The sequence below is a fragment of the Neovison vison genome, chromosome 6, assembly GCF_020171115.1.
Source record: "Neovison vison isolate M4711 chromosome 6, ASM_NN_V1, whole genome shotgun sequence".
Lineage (NCBI taxonomy): Eukaryota > Metazoa > Chordata > Mammalia > Carnivora > Mustelidae > Neogale > Neogale vison.
In genome coordinates, this window is record NC_058096.1 from 158,725,427 (window position 1) to 158,752,474 (window position 27,048).

General features: G+C 41.0%; 1 protein-coding gene across 1 annotated transcript in view; it reads right to left on the minus strand.

The window, feature by feature from the left end:
- The window catches only part of STAC (SH3 and cysteine rich domain), a 146,533-nt gene extending 138,750 nt beyond the window's left edge, over nucleotides 1-7,783 (minus strand). The window contains exon 1 of the mRNA XM_044252731.1: nucleotides 7,673-7,783. Coding sequence (XP_044108666.1) covers nucleotides 7,673-7,783 — 111 coding nt within the window. The remainder of the gene's footprint in view (nucleotides 1-7,672) is intronic.
- Nucleotides 7,784-27,048: the final 19,265 nt, after the last annotated feature.

The following is a 27,048-nucleotide window of genomic DNA, read 5'->3' on the forward strand; positions in this document are numbered from 1 at the left end:
AGAGAAATTAGAACCCTTGTTTATTGCTGATGTGTATCTAAAATGGTGCAGCCAGTGGGGAAAGCAATATGATGATTCCTCAAAAATTTAAAAAGAATTGCCATATAATATAGCAATCCTATTTCATGCCATATACCTGAGAGAAATAAAAGCAGGGACTTGAACCGACATTTGCATACCTAAGTTCATAACAGCACTATTCATAATAGCCAAAAGATGGAAGCAACCCAAATGTCCCTTGATGGTAAGTGAATTAGTGTAACTGGGAAAGAAGTTCAGAGAGTGAGAAAATAAAAAATAATAAATTATGAATGATATAAAATAATTTCCTACTGAAAATATAGCAAAATTCCTTAGCTCCAAAAAATGTGATATATCTATATGATGGAATATTATTCAGCTTTTCAAAAGGAAGGGAATTCTGACACATACCAAGACATGAATGAATTTTGAAGATTTACATTAAGGGAAATAAGCCAATCACAAAGGGATGAATATCACGGAATGCTTCTGAGATGAGGTAGCTAGAGAAGACAAATTTAGAGAATCAGAAAGTAGAATGGTGATGTCAGGGGTTGGAGGCAAAAGGAGATGGGGAATAACTCTTCAATGGGGACAGAGTTTCAGTTTTGGAAGATGCAAAAGTTCTGGAGATGGATGATGGTGATAGTTGCATAACAATGAGAATGTATTTAATGTCACAGAAATGTACGATTAAAAATGGTAAAAATGGTAAATAATAAATTATGTATATATTACCACAAATTTAAAAAAAACTAGGGTGGTTGGATTTTGATGCCTAAATAGAATAGAGACTTGAAAAAGAAGGAAAGAATGAACTAGAAACAAATTTCTCACCAACTCAGGTTCATGATAAAGAAATCTTAACATAGTCATAAAGCAGAATATGTACATACATACATATATACATATTTCCTGAGAATTCAGATTTACAGATTTACAGATCAGAATTACAGATCTGCCTTCACATAGATTTAAGGCTCAAATTTATAAAACACAATTTGGTCTGGGAACCTCCAAACCGAAAAAGTAATATAAAATTAGGTTCTCAGCTAGTGATGCCCTGGGATACCTGCAGAAGCAAACATCCTGTCTTTCTTTGTGTGTGTGTGTTTGTGTGTGTGCGTGTGTGTGTTTTAAAGATTTTTATTTATTTATTTGTCAGAGAGAGAGAGAGAGAGAAAGAGAAAGCATGCACATAAGCAGGGGCAGAAGCAGGTAGAGGGAGAGGAAGAAGCAGACTCCCTGCTAAGCACTCCTTGGGACTCCATCCCAGGACATTGGGATCATGACCTGAGCCAAAGGCAGACACTTAACTGACTGAGCAACCCAGGCATCCCAGAAGCAAACACTCTTGAGTGGTATATGTTATTAGAAGAGCAAAGGCAGCAGTGCAATCCTGAATCTTGACCCCTACCTCACACCATACCAAAACAGTGATTCTAAATGGATTATAAATCTATGTGTGAAAGGCAAAACAACATTTCTAGGAAATAATATAGAAGAATACCTTCATGTTTTTGGGGTAAGCAAAGATTTCATAAATAGAACATAGAAAAGCTTAACAACCATAACATAACACAGCATAACAACCATTAGTGGGGGTATGAATTGGTACAGCTGCTTTGGAAAGCTGACAGTATCTATATATATGCCCCACAACCTAGCAATGTTGTTCCTAGGTATACACACAAAAGATGTGCCACAAAGGATATACATAAAAATGATCACAGCAATACCACTTATAGCCGCCAAACCCAAGAAACAATCCAGATGTCCATCGTCAGAAGAGTAGATCAATAGTGAACTATTCATATAGTGGAATGCTATACAGCAATGAAAAAGGAAAACTAGTGCTACTTGCAATGGCATAGATTACTTTAATAACATACTAAGTGAAAGAAGCCAGGCATAAAAGAATATACAGTATATGCTCCATTTACATAAAGTTCAAATAACTGAGTTTAATTTATGTTGTTAGAAGTCAGGATATTATTTATCTTTGGGAAGGAAGAAATAGAAATGGGTCTGAGGGAGATTCTGGGGTGCTGGTAACATCCTATTTCTTGATTTAACATTGGCTTCAGACAGATAAAAAGTTTATATTCTGTAAAATTCATTAAGCTGGAATCTTGAAATGTGTGTCTTTTTTGGTATGATGTCATATTTCAGTCAAACTTTGCTAAGAAGTAAAAAGCTACGGTATAATATTTCTTCAGGGCACTGTGTCAATGAGAATAAAGGACCTTAGAAGTATTTATATCTGGACCCAGCTATTCTACTTCCCATGAAACTAGTCAGAAATATAATAAAAGGTTTATGTAGCAAGACAAATTTTAATATTTTAAAATATGTAAACGGTAAGAAAGAATCTAAATATGCAGTCAGAAGGGACTTCTGGGATAGATCTGGTGTAACAACAAAGTAGAATATTATACCATTTTGAATATTCATGTTATTGATTATCTAAGAGTATAAGGAAACTGCATAACATCAAGTGGAAGAAAAAGTACAACATGCATTTATGTATATACGCTGTTCCAATTTTGTTTCAAGGGTGTGTGTGCATGCATAAAGGAAATGTAAATGAAAGAAATACAGCAAGAAACGTAACCATCCTTATCTCCAGGTTGTTGTGTGATAAAGAAATTCTTCTTTATATTTTTGTCTTCCAGTTTTCTACAGTGAATACTTGTTATTTTTATGATTATGACAATAACTCAGTAAGGACATAGCTACTGTTGTAAAACCAGCTGCGTCTGAGAAATGCTTAAGATTATTTGGTAACATGGAAGTCAACAGCTGGTCACTATTGCCAGAGCTATTCCTTTGGACTGAATGGTAAATAGGAAGGGGAAGAAGAGAGACTAATTACAAATTATTCCTTCACGTATTGTGGTTAGAAGGAAGGAGGGGACTCCTTGGTCCATGGCTCCTATGGGCTATGGGGTGGCTTATATCCCTCTTCCAAAATTGAAGCCATAGGCTGGTAAATCAATGGCTTATCTTCGTTGGGAGTGCAAAACAGCTAAGGCGAAAACTTGTGCTCAACAGCACAAGTAAAGTCCAAAAGGAGGCGAATCCAGTTATACTACTGGAACATCAGTTTTGGTTACTGAAATGATTCCAGTGATGACATGTGGGGTTGACTAGGAATAGAAGCCATCTAATGTGAAGCAGGAAGGGAAAGTAAATAACGTTATATGCTCATATATGCTTATGATATACTAGGTTATAGGCTTTACAAAAAACCCATGTCAACTGGGTATTAGCATCCCCATTCTAGAGATTAGGAATCTGAGACTCAGTGAGACTAGACAACTGGCCCAGAGTCATAGGGCAACTAATAAGAAAAGATCTCAATTCTTCTCTGTTTGGCCTGGAAACCTATAATCTCTCCACAGCATCTTGGGTCATATAAGCAATGTCAAAGGGTATCCACACAAAACCTTCCTATTAGACCTTAGTTAGAGTTCTATGCTGTCAGTAAGTCAGTAGGAGAAGGGATATTCATTGAAATAAGGGATGCTGAAACATGACATTTTTCTTAGTATTCAACAGTCGCTATACTTAAAAAACAAATCAGGTTGTGGTCTTTCTGGAACAGTTAGTGGAAAGATAGAGGGGTGAGGTTCATCAGTGGTTTTCACATACTTTCACTTCAACTAATTTTATGAAAAAGAAAACCACATAAACCACATTACTACTTCGGTTCACAGGCATATGCTCTGAGGAAACTGTATTGTCCTGGGGTATCCAAGGTCCAAGAGAGTGTTCTTTTTTTTTTTTTTTTTTTTTAAAGATTTTATTTATTTATTTGACAGAGAGAGATCACAAGGAGGCAGAGAGGCAGGCAGAGAGAGAGAGAGGAAGGGAAGCAGGCTCCCTGCTGAGCAGAGAGCCCTATGCGGGGCTCGATTCCAGGACACTGGGATCATGACCTGAGCAGAAGGCAGAGGCTTTAACCCACTGACCCACCCAGGCACCCCAAAAGAGTGTTCTTAAACAACACTAACAATCTGTGTGATTTTAGGCAAGTCGTTGTCTCTCTCTTGGCTTTGATTTCCTCAAGAGAGAAAAGAGAAGACATTTCAGCAAACTTTGAGGGCTCTAGGTACTTGACTGATCTCCTACAAGCTGTGGATCCTTTCCCCAGGTGATGGACCTCTATGCATAACTGCACAATTATGAATGCGGATTCTGGTTGTGCATGCATCTTCCAAAGACCGTTTGTGGACCCCCAAAGAACACACTAACCCTTTATGAAAACACCTGGTACATGTGATAAGGGAACTGCAGTCATGCTCACTAAAAAAGCCCTTATCTTTTAGAGAGGTAACCTGAAATATTTCTGGATGAAATGAACAATGCCTGGAATTTGCTTTCAAATGATCCAGTATATCTGGGGAGGGATGGTGGTGGTAACGGAAATAACAGATGCAACAAGATCACCCAAGAATTGGTCACTGGGGAAGGCAGGTAATTAGTTCCACGACAGTTCTTTATACTGTTTCCTCTACTTTCGTGCCTGTTGAAATTTTCCATACTAAAATAAATTTACACAACAAAAATTATCCCTGATTTAAAAAATTCTCCAAGCAGATGATGGCTCGTGTTTCCAACTCCATTAAGCTATGATGTTGCATTCCAAAGAACCTGAAAAGGAAATGGACTTCCAGAAACATGCTACGGGCTCAGGGCACGGAACCATCCTCTTCCACTCCTAATGGACTCTCTGTTCTAAAGGGTTTATTCTGGTCTCCTTTTCCAGATATTTCTGTGACATTACATTTAATTATCTCCATAAGTCTGTTTTTGGAGGAAGAGTAGCAAAACCAAACCAGAGAGCGCAACAAAAATCGGTCTTTAATCATTTCACATGCAGCTCAATTCGTTTCAAAGATTTCTTAAGAGAAGACGAAAATACTGCTGTAAATGACTTTGAGTGGCGTGGGAGCTATGTGGTTAGGATATGATGGGAACGAGGAGCAAGTGAAAGAGTACACAGCATGACGGATAGATGTGGTGGGGGGGCTGGGCTCCATAGCTCTGCTGCCCAGCACTCTGCCCTGGTTGTGTCACTCAGCTAGCTGTATGATCTTGGGCAAGTCGTCCAACCTTTCTGAGCTTCTGCTTCCTTATTCATAAAATCAAAGAAACAGGCAATCTCCCTCATAGGGTTATTGTGAAGAATCAAGTTGTACCTGACATAGAGTACACATTCAGTAGATGCTGACCAGAGTTCTTTCAACTGTGTAAATATAAAAATAGATCTTAAAAAAAAAAGATGTACGATATAGATCAAAATGTTATCAGTAGCTGCCTTGGATTGTGAGCCAATGGGTTATTTCTTTTTCCTTTATTTTTATCTGGGCTTTTCAATTTTCTACAAAGAATATTTTGCTACCCTTATAATCAGAGAAGAAAAGTCTTTTAGAAGGTAATTTTAAAAATCTTTCTTGAAAAAGTTTAATGCCCAGAGAGGCCTAACCCATGTGGAAGGTTCATAAACTGACTGTCCGATCAGAGCGAGGTGAAACGACTATTACCTTGTTCATGCTTTCCTTTCTACGCTCTCATCTTCAGGGCAGAAAATCCCTATAAATGGCAGTGAACTTTCAGATCTGGCAACCCTGGTGAAGAATAAATAGAACCTTCTTCTGCTCCTGTTTCATGCCCTCCAGCCCCCTTACCACGTGTTCCTAAATGCCAGCAGCTAAGCTTTTTTTGAGGGGGTTGGACCCCTTTGAGAACATCACCAGTGCCACACCATAAAAATTCACATTCGGGCACACTATTTTGCATTCAATTTCTTGGCGTTCATGGCCCATCCCCTGTCACCCCTGAGCCATCTCCACTGATTAAGAACACCGAAGCCAGGACAAATTTCAGAACATATACATGCCCTTCAGGTGTGTAGCCCACTTGGAGAAAAATTGGCATGTACAAATTTGAAAGCCTAGTCAGAGAAATCAGTGGATAATTATGGGTATTACATATGTAGTTTTTACTCTGCCAAAGAATTTGTATCAGGATATCTATAAATAGCAAACCCATATAGTGTGTTTAAACCATGCCGTGGTGTACGCAAATGCTAAGCCCCTTCCAGAACACACCTACTGCAGAGCAACAGGCCTGATTCAAAAAGTTTAGTACCGGTTTCACTCTTGAGTTTTGCTGCATTCATTTACAGTCTATGAGACCATCTTTGAAATGGCCCCTAACCCATACCCCTTGGGTGGCTGATGGTCAATGATAGACAATCATGAGACACCCAGAAACTTCCAGTCAAAAGAGAGGTGGTAAGTATGTGTGTGCAGGTTATGAAACAGCTTTGGAAAGGGTATCTGTAGTGGGGTGGAGCCCCTGGGATCACCAGGAAGGAAAAGGATAAACACAGATTGAGTCTTTACACTGCAATGGGTCGTTTTATCTATTCTTCACAGTGACGTTGGAAGGAGGGTCTTGTGCCTCTATTTCCAACCGAGTTTTAGAAAAGTTGACACACACATGCTCCAGATCAGACATTTATCAGGGGGAAAAAAAGATAAAGATAATGCAAAGCTCTCTTCGGTGGCTAACTTCCAGAGGCTGAGATGTGTATAGTGCCCAGCAGCACTTAAACCAAGAGCCACTTGGCTGTGATTTTGATCCTGCAGATTTGTCAATGGCTTTTAGGGATGTACCTAAAGGGAGAGAGGGATGGGACTTGTTTTGGTCCCATCTGCCCTGCCCTCCAAACCGGCATACCCCTTTCCCTTCACTCCTATACAGGAACCGCCCAGAATTCCAAAGATGCCTGGGGAATTCACAAGGAGATCTGTATAAAGAACCAGGAACCCTGCACTTAAAGAAATCCATATAACCACAAACTCCATCTTAGGTTTTTCACTCCAGGCTAAGATGCCATTTGACATGTCACTGCTGACGTCCATATTTTACTTGCTCCTCTTCCAAGATTTCCAAACATGTGCCTGGCCCCCACGAGAGTTTCAGAGGAAGTGGAACGGTGGCACAGTGCTGCGGGGCTGGCTTTGTGTATGTGTGTTAGTGTAACTCATAAAAAGCAAGTGTAAGTTCTCCAAGTATTAACTTCCACAAGAGGAACCTCAACTTTCCCACGAACGCGGTTTTTTCCTTTCACTTAGCTTTTCCGAAGTTAGAAGTTAGGGGTGAGCCCTTAAATTAAACAGAGTCTCGGGGACCCCTGTGACACAAACACCCCTCTACTGGCCACAAGTGCCCTAGCTTTTCTGAAGGCGAATCCCTCGCTATCATACTTCATCCTTCAGAAGCAGCAGAACACCTCCACGTGCTTTGGGCACCAGCTGGCTGAAAGCACAGAACCACCAAGCCACCAAGCACGCAGGAAAGGGGTCTCTGAGCTTGGAGTCAGGGCGCAGCAACCAGCGTGTGCTTGCGGGGAGAAGCCAGCGCAGCCTCGGGTCTGCGTGGGCAGGAGGCTGGGTCCACGCGACGTGGTCCAGCAGCGTTACAGCAAGTCCTGCCCGACATTCTAGTCTCAGGGGAGCCCTGAGAGTACTAAGGGTACGTCTCCCGCCGGCGTCGACGCCGGTTCCAGGGAAACGAAGGCGGACCGAGAGGGCAGGAGAGTGAGTTCATGTTCTCTTGGGGCAAGTGTGCGCGGTACCTTGGATTCCTGGCTGCTGGTGGATGCAGGAGAGGGCGGCTGCTCGGCGCTCGGCGCCTCCTTGGGCAGCCCGTCCACGCCGTCCTCGCGGGCGCCGCTCGGGGGGATCATCCTGGCGGCGCGGGAACGGTGTTGGGCTCCCGGTGGAACAGCGAGGCTGGCCTTCCCGCCGCTCGGGCTAACTCAGCCGCGGGTCCCAGGGATTCCCATCCTCTCCCAGCCGCCCACGCGCCCTCCCGGGACTCCGCCTGTGCGCACGCCCGTCCCGCACTCCCGCCGCCCCTCGCCGGCCAGCGCACTGGCGGGACTGGCAGCCGGCAGCGGACCGGCGGCTCGGGAGCGCTTGCTGGCCGCGGGGGAGGCGGGGCGGCGGGGCGGGGCGGGGCGGGGCTGAGCGGCAGCCGCCGGGAGGCTGGGGGTGGGGGGAGGGGTGGGGGCCGCGGCTGAGGGGTCCTGCAGCCCCGCCTCGCGCGCGCGCGCGCGCCGACCCGAGCGAGAGGGTGCCCCAGGAGGGGTAGTGGAAGGCAGACAAAACCCGGGAAGGATTCAGCCCGGAGGGACCACCTGCAACACCACCCTCATTCCGCACCATAAGGAACAGCGACTCCAAGGGAGACGGTGACTTAGCTAAGTTATTTATAGGGCTCAGTGACGGAGAGCGGGGAGAGCTGGGGTTCCCCTGCTTGAAGGCACTCCACGCTCCCCCATTCAGCCTTGGACTAAAGCAGAGGCGAAATGCAAAGAGGCTGTGTCCTCATTTTGTTGTGTGCTTTTTGTGCTCAGCCCTCTAGACTTTTTTTTTTTAACCTTATTTAATCCTCAAGGCCAACCTCTTGGGCTGGGTAGCATCACTCACATTTTATAGACGAGAAAACTGAGGTTCTAGGGAGACTAAGTAATTTGCTTTAAGTCGTTGAATTATAAATCGTGGATTGGAACCCATTTTGGCTCAAAAACCCATGCCCTTTGGACTCTGAGGCCTCAGATGGAGGCCAGCTCTGCATGGCTGAACACCCCACAGGGTGATTTTGCATAGCAAGGAATTCAGGGCTGTTCACGGAGGGGCAGACCAGTCTGCCTTAATAGAACCTTTGGAAACAGAGAGATGGCCCCATTGAATAAAGGGACAGAAGGATCTATTATGTTTTGAAGACTTAACCTATGTTAAGTGTGCAGGGAAAGGAAATACATCTGGCTATTTAAAAAATCTTATTTTTTCATAAACACAAAGCTCCCACAATTGTCTAACAGAAAATTGCAACATTATGTTCCAGGTTTTCCTGATTATCTGTGAATTTTGCAAGGCCAGCTTCATGGGTATGCAACCTGTGCAGTCTCATCCAGGACCCTATACTTGGTTTGATGCTCTTCCATCACCATCTTGAAATTCCTTTATTTTTAATTTTTTTTCAATTGTAGTTTAGTTGATACACAGTGTTACACTGGTTTCAGGAGTCCAACATAGTGATTCGACATCTCTATTCATTATGCTCTGCTCTCCACAAGTGTCGCTACCATCTGTCACCATACAATGTTATTACAATACCGCTTACTGTATTCTCTGTGCTGTACCTTTCATTCTTGTGATTTATGTGCTCCGTAACTGGAAGCCTGTACCTCTCATTCCCCTTCGCACTTTTTGCCCATCTTCCCACCTCCCTTCCTTCTGGCAACCACCAGTTTGTTCTCTCTGTATTTATGGCTCTGTTTATAATTCTTAATAATATTTGAACAAGGGGCCCTGAATTTTCCTTTTGAACTGGACCCTGTGAATTATATATCTGGTCCTGCATGTTTGCCTTAGCTCATGTCTTTGGAAAGAACCTATTACCCTCTCTATCCTGGACATCAACTGAAAGCTCCTGTTCTAAGTGCCAGGCTCTTAATGGGCATTTGGCTCTCAGAGAGCTCCAAATACCCTAGTGGCCCTTAGCTTCTTATTTGACCAGGCCAGATTGACTAACTCAAATGGCCACAGCTCTTTCCTTCTCAAAACACAATTCCTAATTGTTCATTAGATGCAAAATTCTAATAGCCAAAATCACAAGAGCAACAACCAGAGCATACAATGACAGGGGCAACAGTATCAATGGATCTTTATCCAGCATCTCCTCTGTAGCAGACATTGTGCTAGAAAATAATGATTGAGCAGAGAGAAAATATCAATAGATTTAGTCTGTTGTCCTGGAATGGAGAGCCTGGTGAGAGAGAGAGAGACAGAGATAAAATAAATCATACACACACACACACACACAGATCTTATGAACTGTGATAAAGAAAAATATAGAAATCTAATGACTATGAGCAAATGCAAGAACTGAACAAGTGTGTGGCCAGAGAAGGATCTTTGGAGGAAGTGAAGCCCCCCAGGATCATGGGCAGTTCCAACCTTGGTAGGGAAGCACACCGTAACTTAAGTACAAAGAATTTTTCATCTTTGGATCTTATTTTATTTTTTTTTAAAGAGTTGAAGGTCAGCTGTATGATCTCACCCTTCATTTTAGAAAATGCTCAGACTTTGATCCTGTGGGCTTTGGCTTCTTCTGGAGCCATTTGGTAGAAAGATATTAAGACTACTTAAAATTTTAAAATGCCATACTTAGGAAGGGTACCAAAAAGAATAGCAAGGAAAGGAAGTGAGAAGATAAGCAGAATGATGAGGGAATGGGGAAGTGACAAGGATAAAGGAGAAAGGGGTCTCAATAAGTTGGTTTCCATGTCTGATGTGTGGGGTTGTGAATAATGAGATATATGAAGGGTATGGAGCCTGGCAGTTAAGTCAATGATAATAATAACTGCTAACCTGCTATGCTAGAAATATTTTCTTTGTGTTTTTTTTTCATTTAATCTTTTATTTAGCAAGACAATTATGCTAGGTTTTACAGTGAGTGTGGGAAAAGGGACTCGAACTCAGATATATCCTGCTCCTGGGCCAAGTTTTGGCTATACTGTTCTGCTGTCCCTTGCACATATGTGGAGTCCAGATCTGGTGAAGAGGCTGCAGGCCTTAAAGAGAAGAGTGACGTAGATTGACAGACAGAAGCCTAGGAGAACCATAGGGAGAGTCCTCAAAGAATGGAGAGTTGCCCCCTCCATTCTTGTATCTTAAAAGTGAAAACAAATAGCATGGAGGACAAGGGGTGTTAGAGAGGAGAAGGGAGTTGGGGTAAATTGGAAGGGGAGGTGAACCACGAGAGACTATGGACTCTGAAAAACAATCTGAGGGGTTTGAAGTGGCGGGGGGTGGGAGGTTGGGGTACCAGGTGGTGGGTATTATAGAGGGCACGGATTGCATGGAGCACTGGGTGTGGTGAAAAAATAATGAATACTGTTTTTCTGAAAATAAATAAATTGAAAAAAAAGTATGAAAAATAAAAATAAATAAAAATTAAAAAAAAAAGTGAAAAATCACCGGGTGTACATTTTGGAGATGATAGCCAAGAAGTCAAGACAAATGTGTCAGGAGGCACCAACCGCTATCATTCAACCTGTGAAGGGGCATTAGTTGTCACCTCTGGCCACCTTGCCTGAGGGATCTGCCTGGAAGCCAGAGAAACCAAACGCTTTGCCCAGAGTCCTACCAACAACCCCAGCAGCCCCTGCTTTGAACAATGGTTAATGTGGGACTGCAGTCCTCACAACAACTCTTGACTGTTCCCGCCTCAGCATCAAAGCTAATCATTTTATTTGGAGACTCCCGTTATCAGGGCAGACAAGACCCAGTGCAAGACTTCTTAACCTGTTTTTGGACGTGCCAATTAATAATAATGACAGCAACAATGATGGTAGGTTATATTTGAATAGCACTGTTTGATGGCATTGAAATGGTCTCCCACTGGAAGGACCTGGAAAAAGCAGCCTCATAGAGCTAGTTTCTGGTTAAGATCTGCCTCTATTCTCTATAGAGTAAATTTGTGGGCTGCTTCTAGTTGGTTCTAACCTCTGGGAATTGGAGGGGGACTTGAATTTTCACACTTAGTGAAAGGGCCATGAGCCTGAAGTTCAAACATCCCAGCTCTTCCACTTAAAAACAACAAGATCTTAGACAATTGACTTGATCTGACTCAATCTTGGTTTCCTCAAGTCTAAAATGAGATAATGATCCCTACTTCATAGGGTTTCTGTAAGGATCAAAGGATTAAAGTCCTGGTCAAATCTGTACCCCAATGTTTATAGCAACAATGGCCACGGTTGCCAAACTATGGGAAGAACCAATATGCCCTTCAACGGACGAATGGATAAGGAAGATGTGGTCCATATACACTATGGAGTATTATGCCTCCATCAGAAAGGATGAATACCCAACTTTTGTAGCAACATGGACGGGACTGGAAGAGATTATGCTGAGTGAAATAAGTCAAGCAGAGAGAGTCAATTATCATATGGTTTCACTTATTTGTGGAGCATAACCAATAGCATGGAGGACAAGGTGTGTTAGAGAGGAGAAGGGAGTTGGGGTAAATTGGATAGGGAGGTGAACCATGAGAGACTATGGACTCTGAAAAACAATCTGAGGGGTTTGAAGTGGCGGAGGGGTGGGAGGTTGGGGTACCAGGTGGTGGGTATTATAGAGGGCACGGCTTGCATGGAGCACTGGGTGTGGTGAAAAAATAATGAATACTGTTTTTCTAAAAATAAATAAATTGGAAAAAAAAGTCCTGGTCAAAACTAGTCTCATACTGCTAATTATTATTGTTACTATCATCATCATTAGTTGTATGCTTTTGCTCAAATATATTCACTCTGAGTAGGGTTTTCTGCTTGTTACAACCAACTGCATGTACAGTGTCAAAACAGTTGAATTTCTATACACTATTTGTGAAATAGCAGAAAGAGAAATGAAAAAACCAATCCCATTTATATTCGCACCAAAAATAATAAAATCCCTAGGAATCAACTAAACAAGGAGTTGAAAGACTTGTACTCAGAAAACTATAAAACACTGGGGAAAGAAACTGAAGATGATACAAACATGAAAAGATACTCCATGCATATGGTTTGCAAGAACCAATATTGTTAAAATGTCCACACTACCCAAAGTAAGCTACAGATTTAATGAAATCCATATCAAAATATCAGCGGCATTTTTCACAGAGCTAGAACAAACAATCCTAAAGTGTGCAAAGTGTGTATGGAACCACAAAAGACTCTGAATCGCCAAATCAGCCTTGAGAAAGGAGAACAAGCTGGAGGTATCACATTTCTAAAATTATTGACAGCTCCTACCTGGAAACTTCAGATGCAGTTTCCTGCAGAATTTGGTCCTTTGATAAGTAATTAGCATGTGCCTTCACATACCCTCTTCTGTGGGTTCAGGGTAATAGTTTCGGAGATGTGAGAACCCCTTCACTCTGGCCCTTTTGTTTCTCAAAATGTCTGGTCTATTCCTTCTTCCAGTTTTGGTGCTTGTCACCATTTCCTGAATCTGAGAATCCCTTACCATTGTTCCCCACGGACAGCTTTCCTCCAATTTCAGACCTCAGAGCCCACCATCTAAAGAATCTTGTTTCTTTCTTTCCTTATTTGGTGTCCTTCAGGATCTAAGCTCTGTGACATTGAGGACCTCATGTCTCCTCTTCATCATCTATTTCTGGAGCTTAGGTCCTCGTATAATAGGTGCTCAGTGAGTATTTGTTAAATGAGTGAAAGGTAAAATGCCAGCCTGTAGAGAAACTTACAGGTCTGATGGAAAAACTCTTGTAGAGGGGAAACTCAAAACTCACAAAGGTTAAATACTGTGCCAAGTTAATATGTGGCACAATGAAACACTGTCTGTTTACTTGTTTACCAATCTCAATGCTCACTGCTGTACTCAGATTTGGAACATATGAGCAAACTACTAAAAGCATGTGTTTCTTTCCTGAGTCTTCAAATTATTATCCTATGCAAAATATTTCTTTTTCTAACAGCATTTTAAAAATTAACATATAATGTATTATTGTTTCAGAGGTACAGGTCTGTGATTCATCATTCTTAGACAAATCACAGCACTCACCACAGCATATGCCCTCCCCAATGTCCAACATCCTGTCACCCCATCCATTCCATCCTCCTTCCCTCCAACAACCCTCAGTTTGTTTCCTGAGATTAAGAGTCTCTTATGGCTTGTCTCCCTCTCTGGTTTTGTCTTGTTTCATTTTTCCATCCTTTCCCCTATAATCCTCTGTCTTGTTTCTCAAATTCTTCATATCAGTGAGATCATATGAAAATTTTCTTTCTCTGATTGACTTATTTCACTTAGCTTAATACCCTCTAGGTCCATCCACATCATTGGAAATGGCAAGCTTTCAGGTTTTTTGATGGCTGCAATATATATATATATATATATATATATATATATATATATGCCCCGCATATTCTTTATCTATTCATCTCTTGATGGACATGTAGGCTCTTTCCATAGTTTGGCTATGGTGGACATTGCTGCTATAAATATTTAGGTGCATGTGTCCCTTTGGATCACTACATTTGTATCTTTAGGGTAAATACCCAGTAGTGCGATTGCTGGGTCATAGGGTAGCTCTATCTTCAACTTTTTTGAGGAACCTCCATACTGTTTTCCAGAATGGGTGCACAGCTTGCGTTCCCACCAACAGTGTAGGAGGGTTCCCCTTTCTCCGCATCTTCGCCAACGTCTGTCATTTCCTGAATGATTAATTTTAGCCATTGTGACTGGTGTGAGGTGGTATCTCGCTGTGGTTTTCCCTGTGATATTTTCCTGATTTCAAGTGATGTTGAGCTCTTTTTCATGTGTCTATTGGCCATTTGGATATCTTTGCAAAACATGTGTTCTGCCTATTTCTTGATTGAATTATTCGTACTTTGGGTGTTGAATTTGATAAGTTCTTTATAGATTTTGGATACTAGCCATTTATTTGATATGTCATTTGCAAATATCTTCTCCCATTCTATTGGTTGTCTTTTGGTTTTGTTGACTATTTCCTTTGCTGTGCAAAAGTTTTTTATCTTGATAAAGTCCTAATAGTTTATTTTTGCCCGTATGCAAAGTATTTCTAAATACTCTTTTCCAAAACAGCAACTTTATCATGATTCAAACAGTATCAAAAAGAATCTTGAAGAAATTAAAAAATCTTCCTGAATTCTACCACCTATTTGTAATAATTGTTAGATTTTTGGTAAGCTGCCTTTTCAAAGCACGTGTATATATGAGTATATTTTAAATGTATATATATTCACATAAAATGATCTCAGGACACCAAGGGTTCGTGTCTTTAATAATAATAATTCATAAAGATAGTTCTGTGTCAATAAATGTAAGTATACATTATCCTTTTTTTAATGAATGTGTATCTACTTGTATAGATGTGCCATTATTTATTTATAAAGGGGCTTTTCTGCTTTTTCCTGAGAACTGTTAGAAGGCAATTAAAATCTGATTTATCTCTTGTGTTCCTAAATGTCACCCTGGCAAGCTAAGTGCTGTTAGAACCATTTTGCAGATGATGTCGTCAGAAGCCTGAGAGGTTTTATGACTTTCCCTAATGGTAAATGGCAAGTGTAGAGTAGAGATTCCAATTCCCACCTTTGGACTCCAAACTTAGACTCCTTGCCACACATAAGCACTCAGTGGGATCACTGTTATATAAGGGGCTTGAGCAACATGATCTGAGAGCACAGGCCAGGGGAGGAAGAAGTCCATCAGTGGAAAGGGTGTTTAGGAAGGTTCTTGTGGAAATTGAAAGGTGACTATGGTTTTGGTGGAAGGAATATTCTTCTTCTTCTTTTTTTTAAAGATTTACTTATTTATTTGAGAGAGAGAATGAGCAGTGGTGAGGCAGAGGAGGGGATTGAGAGGGAGATGCAGGCTCCCCACTGATCAGGGAGCCCCATGCAGGACTTGGTCCCAGGACCCAGAGATCATGACCTGAGCCAAAGATAGATGCTTAATGGACCCAGCCACCCAGGTGTCCCTGGTGGAAGGAATCTTGAGTGGAATGTACAGTGTCTATATAGACATGGAGTGTGCTAGTGCAGGGCTGTTCAGGTTTGGTTCCTAGAAAATTACAGTTTCTTTTCTTTGTGGGTAAGATAACACACATGATGATCAAAAAAGGGAAATGTTGGAGAAATCCTTTGAATAATCATTTTAAGTACTTTTATAAATGGTCCATGGGGAAAGTTGGATCCCAATCAGCCTGGGAGGAACAGCCTTGTTAGTAACAAAGGGAGGAGAAAAAGAATGATGAGGATTTCTGGAGGGTTTCATGGGTCACAGAGTAAGAAAGAGCCAGCATCCAGAGTTCTGAGAGACACACATAGATTCTCAATGCCTGGTAGCCAGACACGGAGAGCTATGGCTCCCTCTGAAGCAGGAAAGTTTGCAGGGTCCTAAAATTTAAACACACCTGTCACTTGCACACTTACAATTTGTAGAAGATTATGGATATTCAATGTATGCTCAGTTAATCCTTCTGTATCTTAAATGACATCCTTAGAAATGAGGAGTAAAGAGTGACTCTCAAAAAATGAAAATCAAGAACTCCAGCAAAAATGGATAATAGTTCCTGCTCTTTATCTCTGAAGCTTTGCATTTACTTTGAAATATGCTCTAAAAGCCTGTAGTGTCATGTTGGGGGCAAATGAATCTCACAGATTCTCTTAACCGTTTTCCAGAGAGAGGTTATATTACCTCTTTGTCCTTCTGCCTTCTGTAACCCTCTCTGTTCCTCCAGGAACTCACTTGGCAGCCATGAGCCATCCATCAGGCAGTTGACAGTTGGTCTGGAAAAGATGACTCAGACCTTAAGCTTTATATGCTACTTTCTTCCCTCCATAGCCGAAGCCAACTTACCCACAAAGCCTGGACTTAGGAAACTTACCTCTGTTTCATCTGTCTTTATTCTTGTAAAGTTGGCCCATTTTGTCTCCTCAGTTAATAATGAGACTGGATACAGGTAATTACGGTGCATAGTAGAGTAGGAATGAATATTGATGGTGGTGTTATTCGGACAAACACTCAGAGGGGTTGTGGCCGTTTCTATCCAGTTTCCTCCCCAAAATGCAAGTTGCCACAACGCCAGACTCTACCAAACAATGGCCTAGGGCTCTGAGGTCACCCAACCTGGCTGATAGTTTTATATGACATGGAATCCCTGAGTTTCGTAGACTGCAGGTAGAGCTGCTGATGTGTCAATCAGAGAAACACCCAGATTTTATTTTATTACTTTTTAAAGATTTAACTTATTTATTTGTCAAAGAGAGAGAGAGAGAGAGAATGCACAAGAGAGAGAGAGCAGCAGGCAGAGCAGGCAGAGGGAGAAGAAGGCTCCCTGCCAAGCAAGTAGCCCCATGCTGGACTCGATCCCAGAACCCCAGGATTGTGACTTGAGCCAAAGGCATGGACTTAACCAACTGAGCCACCAGGCATTCCAACACCCAGATTTTAAAATAGAGCTTCCCTATGACCCTGCCATTGCACTCCTGGGTATTTACCCCAAAGACACAGATGTCGTGAAAAGAAGGGCCATCTGTACCCCAATGTGGGTATTATAGAGGGCACGGCTTGCATGGAGCACTGGGTGTGGTGAAAAAATAATGAATACTGTTTTTCTGAAAATAAATAAATTGGAAAAAAAAATCTGCAGCATTTTACCATTTGCTTTTCCTCAACCATCTTATGCAGTGAGTCACCATGTTCTGTTGCTTCTACTGCTTCTGTGGTCCTGGGAGTAAGGCGTTATTCAGCTTAAGATATTTGAGATCATTAAAAAATAAGGCAGAGATATCTAAATAAATGAAGTCCTCACTTTATTTGCCGATTTATTTATTGACAGTTGCTGAGAACTGCTATGTACCAGGCCCTTTATTAGATTCAGGGATAGAGAGAGATATATGTCTCTTTCTTAACCCAGAGGGAAATTCACCTTATCTAGGAAGACAGAACTGGGGACAAATGATAACCACGAGTATGAAGAGAGGTCATAGTCACCAGGGCAAGAATATGCTAATTCCACTGAAGAGCTAGGAGAAGGCTCACCAAGGGGAAAAACATTATTATTGAAAGAAAAGGAGCCATTTTCTGAGAGGAGAAGGGGAAGGCCATTCTTCACATTTCATTATGAGTCTACTTTTCTACTTACATTTTCTGTAGCTATTTATTTTACTATTGTTACTCAGGGAGAAGTGGAGGGACCTAGAATTGTCATCATCACTCCTTGTAACTCTTCTTTCTCATTTTAATTTGTTTTTTAATTGTCCCAAACCTAACCCACATCCTGCTCAAAATACCCTTGCTTCAGTGACACCCACTATCATGTTTTTTTTAATCAATTTATTTATTTTCAGAAAAACATTATTCATTATTTTTTTTCACCACACCCAGTGCTCCATGCAGGCCGTGCCCTCTATAATACCCACCACCTGGTACCCCAACCTCCCACCCCCCCCCGCCACTTCAAACCCCTCAGATTGTTTTTCAGAGTCCATAGTCTCTCATGGTTCACCTCCCCTTCCAATTTACCCAAATTCCCTTCTCCTCTCTAACGCCCCTTGTCCTCCATGCTATTGGTTATGCTCCACAAATAAGTGAAACCATATGATAATTGACTCTCTCTGCTTGACTTATTTCACTCAGCATAATCTCTTCCAGTCCCGTCCATGTTGCTACAAAAGTTGGGTATTCATCCTTTCTGATGGAGGCATAATACTCCATAGTGTATATGGACCACATCTTCCTTATCCATTCATCCGTTGAAGGGCATCTTGGTTCTTTCCATAGTTTGGCGACTGTGGCCATTGCTGCTATAAACATTGGGGTACAGATGGCCCTTCTTTTCACGACATCTGTGTCTTTGGGGTAAATACCCAGGAGTGCAATGGCAGGGTCATAGGGAAGCTCTATTTTTAATTTCTTGAGGAATCTCCACACTGTTCTCCAAAGAGGCTGCACCAATTTGCATTCCCACCAACAGCGTAAGAGGGTTCCCCTTTCTCCACATCCTCTCCAACACATGTTGTTTCCTGTTTTGTTAATTTTAGCCATTCTAATTGGTGTAAGGTGATATCTCAATGTGGTTTTAATCTGAATCTCCCTGAGGGCTAATGATGATGAGCATGACAGGAATCCATCAGAATCCTAGAGGAGAACATAGGCAGTAATCTCTTCGATATCAGCCACTATCATATTTTGAAAAGAGCTATCTTAGACATGTATGCTTATTTGAGAAATATATGCCATTAATTTGTGTGTATAAGTGTTTTAAGTTGCATAAAGCATCCTACACGATAGCATATTTCCTCTTTCTAATTTATCACAGGAAAAACAGTTTCATTTTTTAAAGTAACTTAGAAGTAAAATATGCAGATTATTTGTTCTCTTTCCTTGCTGTATAGAATTTGATTGTATGAATCTGCCATAATTTATTTAACCCATTATGTGTGGCTGGACTGTTAGGGTGTTTTCATTTCTTCCCTATCACGAATAAGGTTGCTTGAACATTCTTGTGTATGACTTTTGGTGCTGATGCTTAAGCTCAGTTACAGGTTCCAGTTGTTTTCTCCAACATGGATACTACGTTATTTTTTTATTTCATCATGGTAGATTTATTTGGCATTTCCCTGATGGCTAATGAAGTTGAACCCCCTTGTCATATATTTGTTGGACATTCAGATTCTGTCACATTCAGATTCTGTCTCCACCTATCAGTGGAGCTCTCCACCTTTGGTGGTGGCAACTCACTGAACTATATGTGAACAATCTGTGAGTTTTTCTGTCCATATATTATGTTTTAATAAAGTATAGAAGAATTTTACAAATGGAAGGTAAACAATCCAAATAAAAGTGAGTCGTCTTCTACTTATAAGAATATGGAGAAGATATACTTTTCCCTAGTCTTCCCATTAGATACAACTAAAACCTCTGAATGTTTTATGTAAACCAAATGTAAGAATACTTTGAAAGGTAGAGAGAAGGAGGCAGAATGGCTTGATATTTCTGGACCTAAGGGAAGACACAGTGGTGAGTTCCCTGAATTTTCTTTTTGTCTTATACATCCCAGAGTTGGAACTGAACAGGCCTGCAAACCAGAAATGCCAAAGGGGACAGACCAGGGGGGAAAATGCCAGCCAGAGGCTGCTTCTTCTAGTTAAAATGTCAAGAAAGGGTCAACCCAAAAGTGCAGACAGATTTTAGACAATAACTGCTCTGCTGCAGCCAATGCCACATAAAAAACTGAGACTATACCCTGGCCATGTCAGCAAAGACCAAGTGGGGAGCCCAGGATTCCACTCTTACTAGGCTGTGAGGAGGTGTCCCCACATCCCTACTGTGGGGGTGTCAGAAAGTGGAGTAGAGATCTGGGACTTTAATTTTCATCAGCTGCTAATGAGCTCCTCCCTCCCCATGCCCAGTGGTGTTGGTGGAGACCACATGGGGCGGGGGCGGGGGGGGGGGCTTTCACTCTCACTCAGCATTAACAAAGGGCCAACAGGCCCTAGGGCTCTAGATGTCAGTTTTGACTTGGCAATAAGGTGGTACCCTGCCCCACTTCCTCTGCAAGAGGAGGGACAGAGAAAACTAGCTCAAAGTGAAGGTTTAAATACATTCAGTCTCATAACACAATGCAAAAACATCTAGGTTTCAACAGAAAGCTACTCATCATATTAAAAAACTAGAAGATAAGCTAGATGGAAAAAGGCAATCAAAAGACACCAACAGTGGGGCACCTGGGTGGCTCAGAGGGTTAAGCCTCTGCCTTCAGCTCAGGTCATGATCTCAGGGTCTTGGGATCGAGCCCCGTCGGGCTCCCTGCTCAGCAGGGAGCCTGCTTCCTCCTCTCTCTCTTTGCCTGCATCTCTGCCTACTTGTGATCTCTGTCAATCAAATAAATAAAATCTTAAAAATAAAAGACACCAACAGTGATATGACAGAATTATTAGCATTACCTGACAAAGATCTTAAAACAGCACAATAAAAATGCTTCAAACACCAATATGGCCACATTTGAAACAAATGAAAAGTAGGAAGCTCAGCACAGAAATAGAAAATCTCAGTAAACAAATAGAAGACATAAAGAAGAACCAAGTGGAAATTCTAGACATACAAAATACAGAAATTGAAACAAAATTGAATATTACTCAACTGTCCAAAAGAATGAACTCTTACCATTTACAATGACATGGATGAAACTAGAGAGTATTATGTTAAGAGAAATAAGTCAGTCAGAGAAAGGCTGATACTGTGTAATTTCACTCATATGTGGAGTTTAAGAAACAAAACAGATGAACATAGGGGAAGGGAAGTAAAAATAAAATAAAAACAGAGAGGTGAACTGTAAAAGACTCTTAACTATAGAGAAAAAACTGGGAGTTGCTGGGGGGGAAGGTGTTAGGGAGATGGAGTAACTGGGTGATGGGCATTAAGGAGGACACTTGTTGGGATGAGCAAAGGAGGATATATGTAAGTGACGAATCACTAAATCCTACCCCTGATACTAATAATACACTATATGTTAGGTAAATTGAATTAGAAAAAAAACTTAAAAAGATCCATGCATGTATTCAGCAGCACAAAGAAGGAGAAAGAAGGAAGAATCAGTGAAGTGGAAGCTACAACAATAGAAATTGACCAGTGAGAACAACAGAACAAAAATAAATGGAAAAGGTGAAGAAAGCCTCAGGGCTAAAGGAACTATATAAAAAATTAACAGTCACATCATCAGAATCCTGGAAGGAGAGGAGAAATTGAGTCAGGCTAAAAAAGTACTCTAGTAAACAATGGCTGAATATGTGCCAAATTTAGCAACAGATATAAACCTACAGATTTTAGAAGCTAAGAGATTTCCCCAAAATGGAATCCAGTGAAATCCATGCCAAGACACCTCATAATTAAACTTCTGGAAACTAAAGACAAAAAAAAAAAAAAAAAATCTTGACTGCATCCAGAGGAGAAGTGACGCCTTATCCATAGGAGAACAAAACAAAACAAAACAAAAACTCAAAAATTAGTTCAGATGACCAAGGATTTCTCATCTGGAATCACGAGAGCTAAAAAGAAATAACACTGTTTTCAAGTACTGAAAGAAAAGAAGCATCAACCCAGAATTCTATGATCACTGAAAATATTCTTCAGTTCTGAAGGGAAATCAAGATATTTTCAGATGAAAAACAAGTAAGAGGATATATTACTGGAAGGTTACCATAAATAATGGCTAAAGGAAGTTCTCTGAACAGAAAGGTAATGATAACAGAAGCAAGTATGATGCACGAGGATGGAAGAAAAACATGGTAAGCAAAATCGATCAGTAAATAGAGCAGGCTTTGAATCTCTTCTTGAGTTTTGTAAGTTCTGTTTGACTGCTGAAGCAAAGACAATAACACTGAGTATGGTTCTAAAGGTATGTACAGGTAATATTTAAGACAATTATTATGAATGAGGGAAGGTACGGGGATGTAAAAAAGTTAAGGTTTTAATATTTCACTCAAACGGGTAAAATGATACCACCCGTAGTCTATAATAAGTCAAGCATATATAATGTAATACATAGAATAAGCACTAAAAATGTTATACACAACTAAGGTTGGCTTCTTTGAAGCCAAAACCACTGGAGCCATAAAATTGTATAAATATTGACTAGAAACAGATTGTTATGAATTGCTGGAGGATAAGGGTAGACTAGCTTCAGAGTGGGAAACTCCTGGGACCCAGTGTTGGGGGGACTTTACACTTCTATGAGCTTTACTTTTAAGAAACTCACCATTGCTGTGAAGTGTGTAAACCTGGCGATTCACAGACCTGTACCCCTGGAGATAAAAATATATGTTTATAAAAAATAAAAAAAATTATAAAAAAAAAGAAGAAGAAGAAGAAACTCACCAGATCGCCTCAGTGAAGATCACAGGAAAACTTCCTCATGTTTTGAGCAGGGAGACAGAAAAATAACTATTTTGCCTTAGGCCCAGAGCAATCTCCATAACAAAGTCAAACACACCAAGGGAAACAACTTTTTCAGAACCCTGTCTGAACTGGAGGGGAGGGCATAAGCCCTGTGCTCTAGCTGATCAGCTGATCCCACAGGAGGAGAGGTTAACAGTTCTATACGGATATATGTGCATACTGAAACTGAACAATTACATCAGTGGATAGCGGATGACAGCTATTGGTGGGAGCAAGTTTCCCACTGCTGGTGGGAGATGCATAAAGGTGGAGATGAGAATGATCCACATGGTAATGGATTAAAAGTTGGAGACATCTGAACTCATATGTAACCTAATATAGACATGGATGGCTATATGTAGAAATACTAATATATAAAGATATATTAATATATATACCTTATATATTATATATATACCATATATCTATATTCACACATCTCATATACCTTATACTATATATATATAACTTAGCTTTTTAAGATTTATTTATTTATTTGAGAGAGAGAGAGTGCACTCACGTGCATGAGTTGGGGGAGGAGCAGAGGGAGAGAATCTTCAAGCAGGCTCCCCACTGAGCATGGAGCTGGATGAGATGCTCCATGAGGGTCTCTGTCTCATGACTCATGAGGTCATAACCTGAGCTGAAACCAAGAGTTGGATGCTTAACAGACTGAGTTACCCAGGTGCCCCCAAATATACCTTATTAATATGCAAATATATATATTTGTTACATACACACACATGCACACACATACATGAATGGTATGCACACATATTTGTCTTTCGCTATTGTAGAGGACCTATAAGAAAGCACACCTCAGCAGCAACAAACACACTAAGTGCCCAAATCTTGGTTTCAAATACTATTTCTATTAAAAGGGAGCCATGTGTATTGCCCTAACATTGACTATTGTGTTCTACTCAGAAACAGTGATCTAAGAAGCCATGCCATTTCCACCACAAGAAACATTCCACAAAGGTCAAATTCAAAAAGCATGTACTGAGGGCTATTAGGCACCAGACACTGTTTCCAGTGGTGGTGGCGTGCAGAGGGAGAGGGAGAAGGACAAACAGACTCCTCACTGAACGCAGAGCCCATCATGGGGCTGGATTCCAGGACCCTGAGATCACGACCTGAGCAAAAGTCAGATGTTTAACTGACAGCCACCCTGACACCCCTCCAATGCTTTTGTGTGCATTGCCTCGCTGAAGTCTAGGAAGAAATATTATTATTTTTCCACTTTGCAGGTGAGGACCCTGCGGAGCAGCACAGAGCTATTCAGTGAAGGCATTCTGACTACAGACTCAAGCTCTTGTGTGTTAGATTGCCTCCAACCTGAGCCCCTTGCTGGACTGAAAATACAAGTGAAAAATCAAGCATATCCTTGTGACTTAAACACCTTGTCTTTCATTTATAGACCCATATAATTACAGCCTATGATATAGATAAGTTCAAACAAATTGGAGGAACTGATGCTACCAACAGAAACATGACTATTATTGAAAACTCCCTCATTAAGTGTCTTAATGGCTGGTGGTTTGATTTTTGTAGCCCTGATGCATGTTCTTACAAACATTCATGTTTTACGTTCAGATAGAACTCAGAATGGAGATGACATGATGCTGTTGCCTACCAGGAAATAGCCATTCATAAAGGCATCACTAAAGATTCTTTTGCTAGTTCTATCAGGAGGAATAAACATGTCGCCTTGAGCAAGGTTTTGTATTTAAGGGTTGCCACGGTTGAGGGGAGAATTGAGGGTAAGGTGGAACCCAGTTCAAAGGTGTGAAACACTAGCATATGACTAATTACAAAAAGGCACAATTTCAAAATGTGAGTATTATACAGTAATTGCAGCTAGTTTAAATTTATGTCAATTTCTGACTTCAGTTAGAATATAAACACTTAGAATATAAACAATATAAAACACATTATTGAAAAGGGTACATTCATGTATTTTACTAATTGTGTTCCATTAGGAGAGAGTTTTAATTTTTAGGAAATTAATTCTGTTAGACTTGATGTTTAAAATAGAGAAGTAGAAAGAATCGAACCACTTAACACTTAATTTTTTTCAGGAGACCATTAGCAAACCCACATATCCTTCCTATGATGTAGTTAAGTATTGCGTTCCCCCTGCTGCCCCGTGAGAGATGAATCAGGAAGATGTTATATGCCACTGAAGTTGGAGAAAGCAGAAGATTCAGCTGCTCAACATTGTGGTTCAGAGACAATGGTTAAAAAAAGGTAGAAGTTGGATTTAGGGAAAAAAAAAACCCACAAATACATAGCACTTCACCAAATAGAATTTTAAAACCTATTAACTGGTATATGAAACACCCAAAGAAACTGAAACATCAAACAAAGAAACAAAAATCTCTATTTTTATTTAAAAAAAATTTTATTTATTCATTTGAGAGAGACAGAGTGAGTGAGAGAGAACACGAGCCAGGGGGAGGGGCAGGGGCAGAGGGAGAGGGAGAAGCCGACTCCCCACAGAGCAGGGAGCCTGGATGTGGGGCTCGATCCCAGAGTTAAGCAGAAGGACCAAGCCACTCAGGCTCACCCCTCCCATTGTTTACTTTTAAAACATGTCGCAGGAAATGTTATGGTTCTAGTAGTTACAGAGCATATAACATCCCATAGGGCCCCTCCTGACTTCTGGAAAAATCCAATTCTGGTTATAAGCATATAATCATACTATTAGTCACTATCTATCTAGTCAGGCATTGTAAGGTGCCAGGCATTGTAAGTTCTTTGTATGCCTTATCTTATTTAATACTCTCAGCAACTGAAGAGACAATTACTCTGATTATTCCCATGTTATAGATGAGGGAACCAAGTTTAAAGAGGTGAAGAAAATTATCCAGAGCCACAGAATGTACCAATTAGTTTTTATTTACAGCAAACTATGTCCAAACTTCGCGTTTATAATAGCAATCATTTCTTCAGTTCAGAAGTCTGTGGGTAGACAGTTGGTGTGGGCTGAGCTGGGCACTTCTGCTAGTCTTCCTGGGGTCACTCACACATCTGAGGTCCCCTGCCAGGTCTCCCAGTCTCTTATCCAACAATAGGTAGTAAGGCTGCACACATGCTGCTCTCTGGTCAACAAACCCAGAGAGGACACGATGCAATGCTCAAGGCTTGTCAAACTTCTGCTTATATCACAAGGCCAGTAACATGGCGAAGCCAGACTCAAGGAGTCAAGAAAACTCTCCCTCTTGTTTGGAGTTTGCTTCACGTTGTGAGGGAAGTAGAAGATTTTGAAATCTGCTACATCAGTTAGTAAGTGACAGAGCCTGGCTCTGAACCCTGATTCCAGAACTTCTGTCTGTCCCTGATACTGATCCTACAGTGTCTTTCAAAAAAGGATCCCTTCATAGTTTTTAAGAATAATGCCCCACTTTGGAGGACATTACCTTCTCTTTATCTGATAAACCCTGCTGTGCTCCAGCTCCCACTGGTTCTCTCTGTACACCCCTGTTTTGCACATACATCCAACAGAGCACTTATCACATTATAATGAATCATTTATCATCATACAGTGTTCACTCCCTAGACTAGGCAGGGATTATGTCTAATTATTATCTATAGCCCTGATGCTTTGGTACAGGTTTTGTGCTTGAAAATGACATGCTGAAGAAAGTCATGATAATGTACCCACTGGTAATCAGTTTCAGTCATAACTGACATCACAGAACAGTTAGCTGTGCTTACTGTTATCACCTTCTGTTAAATGTTCTCAAATCCCTGGAAAAATGTAATAATAAACATTTTACTTTTGATTCCAAAATTTTAGAAGAGTACTCGATTTCTTTTTATAGGATATCTCCTATAATATCAGCAACATTAATTTTTAGAAAAATGCAAATTAGATGCAGAGAGCAAGAAAGGCATTTTGAACCATCCTTATATCCAGTTGAGTGACATGAAGGATGGGGTGTAGCCAAGGTTCCCTAATTTGTCTGCAATTGTTTAAGAAGGATGCTTGCAGCACCTTAAGAGAAACAGGTTCTCAGAAGCCCCCTCCTTCTTTCCTAGAAATAGCAGTGCCCTTGTGAAATACTGCCTGGAGGGCTCCATGGCTAAATTTAGATCCATTGCTTTGCTTGTGTTTTCCTCCTTTTTAGCAGCTGATGTTGGCCCCAGGAGGCCTCCAAAGCCATTTCAGTTCTTTTCTGCCCCCCAGCTCAGACTCCTCCCTCTCTGGGCTTTGCTCCTCATCTGTCATTTGCTGTTCGAATAGTCCTTGCACACTCTGTAGGTGTGTGCAGGCAACCAGGAAGCCATGGGAAGTTGGTGCATTCACACTAGTGAATGAGACATAAGTGAAAAATACTCATGATCAGTGACTTAACCTTCTCTTCAGTGCTCCAAATACCACCAAAAAGCTGGTAGAGCGTGAACCCATCTGTGTTCCCCGGATTAAAGGGACCAATATTTATTCCGAACTGTTACATACCAAGCGCTTCTGTACTCT